Below are 6,399 nucleotides of genomic sequence, written 5' to 3' on the forward strand. Positions count from 1 at the left end.
ATGAGGGCTTTATTTATACTGTCCTAAAATGAGTTTTTCCCATCTTTTTACATGTGTGGGTTATTCTTTTGAATGTCCCATTTCCTTAATGTCCTTATACATGTGCAGGGTGTTCTTTTGAATGCCCCATTTCATGGTTCTGGCTTAAGATGGTTCAACTAGAACTTGGTATGGAAGCCATATTTGTAGGTGATTCTAATACAGGTAACTTTGCTTGATGTTTTGATCTAACATATGAGATGTGGACACAAGTAGTATTCTTTAGGAATTGACATGGAAAAATCTACACTCATTGAGGGCAAACTAGCCTTGATCACCTCTATTTCAATGATAGGATACCAACTGTTCTATATCAAGATTGAAGGTGCAATAAATGCTTGTAAGCAATATGAAGGAGCACAATGAGAGCATTGGAAGCTAGTGCTTGTAGTGCATCAAGAATTTCTTACAAATCGCCTCATTGCTTGTAAGCCCATGTGTGTATAAGTCATGGAAATGGCTAATAAAAATTTGCCACAAAATTTGTACATGTATTTTATATTGATAGTAAAGAGATATTTTCTTCAATATCCTTGCATTATATATTATTCTCTCTCCTTGTTCATATTTGCAAAAAATATGTTGCAAATGTTTAATAATCATGAAGTGGAATCAACTATACACCTAAGTGGATATAATATGATATAAAAACTTACTCATTTGTTATTAAGTTGGAACACAAATGAGCATGGTAGTTCAATTTCTTCATTCTATAAATCCATCCTCACATAATGAGCATGGTAGTTCAATATCTTCATTCTATAAATCCATCCTCATATAATGTAGTGTACGTGATGATCTAACCTTTAGGATTGTAATAATGTCCTCATTAAACCAAACATCAAGATCCACTATAGGATCTTTGTTAAAATTATCAAGATTTTAATCTAAAGCAATCAAACTACCACCAACATAATGCCATCTACTATAATAAAAGCAAGGGATGAAATTTTGAGTAGCAATTATATATTTACAAGCTATAGAGTCTTGATCTATCTTACATATAATTTTTTCTTATGTCCTAGTGTCCCATCCCTCATCAACGGGGATTTTATTTTTGCACGCTTTCATTTTCGTTCTTTTCTAATCAATCTCTTTTTTTCGAGCTTTTTCATGCAACATATCCATTCTGCATATAAATAGTCTTACTCAAGGAGTACATCACGTTGCATTTACATGAACACACATCAAGAAAACAAAACCAACGAAAAACTAGTAAAATATATTCGTGTCAAATAGTCACAAGGTACACTCTTCCTAAAAACAAATCAAAGATCCCAATGCATGTAATCTCTTAGACAAAATCGGGCATAGTCACATGACGAAGTGTATAATAAACATATAAAAGTAGTAACAAAATGAAATGTCTAGAGTCTCTCGAAAAAAAAAACACACTCTCTCTCAGCATGGTATCGGTCCACACACTATGGTGGACAAACACTCCCCATAGAGCACATCATCTATTTCTAGACACATGCAATGCCTCATCTCCTCTGCACTGGCCCGCGCCAAACCACCACCAAACACATCCAAAACATAGTCGTAGCATTTCCTAAATGTAGCTAGTAACCACCTAACCATATCACCAATCACATATCACCAATCAAGATACAGAATCTTTGCGGCCATGCAAGTAGAAACAATGAAAATACCATACAAGGTAACCCGAGAGCAAAAACATGCAAGACTACTTTACCGAAAGAAAAGATGAGACCTCTTTGCTCCGCCTCTGACAATGACACCATCAACGTCCATGGGAAAGACACAATCATCCATCATGTAGCTACAATACACTGGAAACAATCTCTCTGAAATCTTCTCCCCAGCCTCTCTGTCGTAGCAAGGCACAACATGACCAGCACGATGCCAAAGACACACAGTAAGATCAAGTACCTATTCACAAGTGGAAATAGAATAAGTGATCCATGTTTTTATTTAAAGCATGTAACACAAACTTTATTTAGAACATACAACCATACGTTCAATGTATCCAACTTTGTTATCTTACCGCCTCTCTAGTAACAGGATGTCGATAAGCCTTGGAGTCACACATGAGTGTCCAAGTGCGGTGAAGCACAAGCCCCACTCTTGCCGCATCCGTAATAAACTCACCTATATGCTCTGCTAAGCACATAGTGACTAAGAATCCCTGGTCGGCCAAATACTCACGAGCAAGGTCCATAAAACCCATAACTAGACCCTTTGAGAACATGTTCCACTTGGGAATAGTCATGCCCTCTACAAACAACATTAGCATTATGATATATGAGAAGTGAGTTTGATGTAAACCTTGTGTGATAGAAAGCATAACTTACCCAATGGGATTGGACCTAGAGCATCCACAAGCAAGCTCGTACGAAAATCCGCAAATATCAATCGAGCCACCTCTTGACATGGAACTCCATCTTTGCTATAAAGATGCATCTTTTGTGTTGCAAAAAACTTGTTGATGCTATACACAAAACAACATAGTCATTAATGCAAAGTAAACGATGATGGAATGCTATATGCAACATGTAAATTGATGTTCTTGCAATATGTAGTTGTCATGTCTACCTATCAAGGGCAAATCTATCAATTTGGGCCACATCCACTAATAGAGCATCGACATATGTTTGATACTGGAACCCTGCAACAATTATTTCAAAGTGATTTATTTTTAATAATCATACACGACTATCTTCATGGGCGACCAATAAAGCACATGAATTTCAAGTTAATATAAGACTTCTCACCTACTAAACGGGTCATAGGTCGCCTCTCCCAATTCTCTCGACCAAGAGATGAATCTGCAACAAAGGAGGTGGTGAGCGCCATAGAGGAATCTGGCACATTTTTTCTCCCTGGATTACCTTGAGTACCTTGGGTGGCACCTTTGGTAGCCTTAGTTGCTTACTCCTCTACAGTGGTGGGTGCGGTAAGCGGTTCATGACAATCAACTTCCTCCTTGAATCCTACATAGTATCATTCACCCTTAGATTCTCATGCATGAGCACAAAAACTATTGCTACAAAAGTGATGAGATGTTTACATAGATTGAAGTACTTACTTTCATGCAGATCTTTCTCTTGCTTAAGGATAACCCCCACAGGGTAATCCAGCCACCAAGGGCAAACACTTGCCTCCCATGCCGTCAATTTTCTCTCATGTAATGATGGAGAATACATAGTGTTCTTGTCACGAACATCAATCCACTCTCTTGTGAATTGCGGAGCTGCATCTAGCCTCTTCTCTTCTACACATTGTAGTATCCACCTGCAACATTCTTGCCAATTACGCAAGCAAATGCATGCAATCTAATATGAAAATCAGACACACGATCTCCTTTATATAAGACAATAGTTTTATAATAATAAACAAACCACCCAACCTCGAGCTTTCACGTGGAGCTTAGAATAGAAAAATCAATAACATAAATAGGCTTTCAAGTGCCATTATATCTACTACATTTAAGATGAAGAGTTTGCAAAAAAATAGTTTTGATGCTAACCTATAAATCACACATTTGGCTGAAACCGTAAGCTCTGGCATCTTCTCTGCAACATCTGAAGATTTCACTCCATCCAAGAGGTGTATAAAAGCCTACACAAGTTTCACAAGCGCTTAACATTAGCACATATACATTTTAAGAAAGAACTTAAGAAAGCAATATGAATGCACTGCATTGAGTCAACCTGCATGACATGATTCTTCATGTTAAGCTTAAAGAACTCCTCAAATGAATCTGGTAGTTGTGGACCTTCTACTTGTATCCTATCAATCTGAAGTTGTGCCTCCGAATGCAAGTGAGCCCAATATGTCTCTTTCTTCATGTAAACCCGAAAGAGCTTATAATCACCAAAATGCGGGTATTGGGGGTCTTTGGCCTTTGTGAGACTCATAAGATGCAACAATATTTTTTTCCTGTGATGCACAACAATATACGCAAATAGAAAGCATTGAAGAAAAAAGCATCACATACACACACCTTGCGTTATACATACAAATTACCTTTCCGCAGGGATTTTTGAGCTTGTGAGACAATGTAGCTTGTCTCTTGTGATCTTGAGCATGCTTGCATCATCCCACTTTAGCCCAAATAACAACTTAAAGAACTCATCACCATTTTGGGGATTAGCAATGGATAGGTATTTGTAACCCCTATCCTTAAGGCGCTCCTCTTCCACCCTTGTAGACTTCTCCAAATGTTTCTTCCTCTCTACCTCATCTAGACCAAGAGCCTCAAGCTTCACAGTTTCTTTTGAGATCAAGACATGAAATTCATCCTATCATTCCAAAAAAAAAAAAAAATAGAGATAGAAAAGCACATCTCATACAAGTGAGCCATAGAAAGAAAATCACCTTCCATACAAGCTGAGATATTAAACCCAAAGGAGAGTTATACCATGGAGCAACAGCATGATAATACCTTGCCTCTATACTCATCTCAACCTCAGCCCACTTCCTCATGGCCAGACTCAATCTATCTAGAATGGAGTCTTTGTTTGCAATACCAAACTTTTGAAACATATACACCTCGTGCGCAATATTTGGAGTAACATGAGCTTGGGAAATACTATTGAAAACAAACAAAAGCATAATATGAGAATGTAAGTGTAACATATTACAAAGAGGAGCATAGTTAAAGGAATAAGACTTACGCATTGGTGGTGTCTAGTGCGAGTAGTAGCTCTGCTTCCTTCGCCTTTGGCACCTCAATGAATTGGCACCGTACACTAACATGGTAGTGAGCACAGTCGGAGTACTATGTAATTGAAAACCAACAAACATAAGAATGGGATACAAACATTCAATACTTGCATGTATAGTGGACAAATTACTTTCTTTGATGCGTTTCCACCACATTTTAAGCTTGTGGTTTCCATCCCAAACCAAGAACTTTTTACCCTTAAGGTCTTGCCACTCTCTTCCAAGAGCCCTCTCAAAATCCTCATTTCTTTGACGCCATATTGAACCCCATTCATCTAGATTATTGGCTATCACAAACATGGTCTCCCCTCTCGGACCTTCAACTGACACAAGGAAGTGTCCCATAGTCTCAAGATAACCAGTGGAATCAAAGGAAGGAATCAACCACTGGGCATCATCCATAGCAAATCTGACTGCCTCATGAGCCACTAATCTACAAAGAGCCACAAGAGGAGGTAGCGTCCTCTTTTTTATATAAAATTGACTCAGCACATCCTTCATCAATCCTAGAGAGACTTGCTTGCCTAAGTTCCTTGAGTGCTTCTTTTCTTTTTTATCATCATTCTCCCCTTGATCACTATCACCACTCACCTCTTCTTTGTCATCTAGACTATCATGCTGCACATTAGTCTCTGTAGGAGCAGATATTAATAAGTAACAATAAAAAATAGTAGCATTAAACTAATCATATATAATACATAACACTGAACAAAGAGTCATATGTAAATGAAATGGACACACAAGTGACTACCTGTGTGCTCCACAACCCCGTCAATTGTATTGGAGTCCCCATCCACTTGTGCTTCGTCATCAATGTAGACACATCTTTTTGGACCACATCCTTTCTTTGTTGAAGGAGTGTCCACTGATCTCAAACGCGATGATGCTTCTTGCTCTAAGATCCGCCCAGAAACACATCTTGAACGTAGCTTCATACAGACTTCATGGCTACTATGAGGTGACACACATTTCTTTCTCTTTCTAAGCACTCTTTTAGGTGCCATAACTTTCTCTACACACTTGCAAATAGATACACAATCAACCTCTTTAAGATTAACAACACAATCAATCTCTTTAAGATTAGCAACACAATCAATCTCTTTAAGGTTAAAGATTAACAACACAATCAATCTCTTTAAGATTAATAACACAATCAACCTCTTTAAGCCCACCCATCGTCCGCGCGGACGTGCACGATTGGGGGGCTTGTGCATACAGGACGAAGCCACGCGACGAAGCCACGGACAAAGCCACATGCTTGTGCATAAGCCCGCCCATCGTCCGCGCGGACGCGGATGATTGGGGGGCTTCAATCTCTTACCTTGGAGGCACGGACTCAACGGTTGCGCGGACGCGAGCATAAGCCCACCCATCGTCCGCGCGGACGTGGACGATTGGGTGCTTCAATCTCTTACCTTGGAGGCTGCTTGGAGCTGCACACGCAGGAGTTGTGTGTCACGTAGGAGTTGTGGGGCAGGAGTTGTGTGTCACGAGAGAGAGAGACAGAGAGAGGGAGAGAAGGGAGAAGGGAGAAAGAGAGAAGGGAGAAAGAGAAGGGAGAAGGGAGAAAGAGAGTTCTTGTGTGTGTGTCGCGAGAGAGAGAGACGGAGAGAGAGAGAGAAGGGAGAAGGGAGAAAGAGAGAAGGGAGAAAGAGAAGGGAGAAAGAGAGA

The 6,399-nt window shown here is 39.5% G+C and overlaps 2 protein-coding genes across 2 annotated transcripts; both read right to left on the bottom strand.

The window, feature by feature from the left end:
- Positions 1–1,440: 1,440 nt before the first annotated feature.
- LOC148024535 (uncharacterized) lies at positions 1,441–2,221 on the bottom strand. Its single transcript, XM_087693718.1, has 3 exons — positions 2,048–2,221; positions 1,736–1,932; positions 1,441–1,612 (listed from the first exon to the last, which is right to left on the bottom strand). Exons 1-3 carry the CDS (start codon positions 2,219–2,221, stop codon positions 1,441–1,443), a joined length of 543 nt encoding a protein of 180 aa, XP_087549844.1.
- A 1,372-nt stretch (positions 2,222–3,593) lies between these two features.
- Positions 3,594–5,663, bottom strand: LOC148024536 (uncharacterized). Its single transcript, XM_087693590.1, has 3 exons — positions 5,496–5,663; positions 4,940–5,358; positions 3,594–3,621 (listed from the first exon to the last, which is right to left on the bottom strand). The coding sequence occupies exons 1-3, from the start codon at positions 5,661–5,663 to the stop codon at positions 3,594–3,596; spliced, it is 615 nt and encodes a 204-aa protein (XP_087549716.1).
- Positions 5,664–6,399: the final 736 nt, after the last annotated feature.

Source organism: Lygodium microphyllum, chromosome 15, assembly GCF_053477565.2.
Source record: "Lygodium microphyllum isolate KBCC chromosome 15, Lygodium_microphyllum_v1.1.10, whole genome shotgun sequence".
NCBI classification, from domain to species: Eukaryota; Viridiplantae; Streptophyta; class Polypodiopsida; order Schizaeales; family Lygodiaceae; genus Lygodium; species Lygodium microphyllum.

Bases quoted from the DNA above. Each gene is read 5' to 3' on its own strand.
- LOC148024536 (XM_087693590.1), bottom strand. From the start codon at position 5,663: ATGAAGCTACGTTCAAGATGTGTTTCTGGGCGGATCTTAGAGCAAGAA. The intron at 5,359-5,495 runs GTTGTGGAGCAC...GCTCCTACAGAG, and splicing joins ACTCCAATACAATTGACGGG to ACTAATGTGCAGCATGATAG. The intron at 3,622-4,939 runs GCAAGACCTTAA...AAACTTGTGTAG, and splicing joins AGGGCTCTTGGAAGAGAGTG to GCTTTTATACACCTCTTGGA.
- LOC148024535 (XM_087693718.1), bottom strand. From the start codon at position 2,221: ATGGACCTTGCTCGTGAGTATTTGGCCGACCAGGGATTCTTAGTCACT. The intron at 1,933-2,047 runs GTAAGATAACAA...ACTTGTGAATAG, and splicing joins ATCCTGTTACTAGAGAGGCG to GTACTTGATCTTACTGTGTG. The intron at 1,613-1,735 runs GTAAAGTAGTCT...TGATATGGTTAG, and splicing joins AGGTCTCATCTTTTCTTTCG to GTGGTTACTAGCTACATTTA.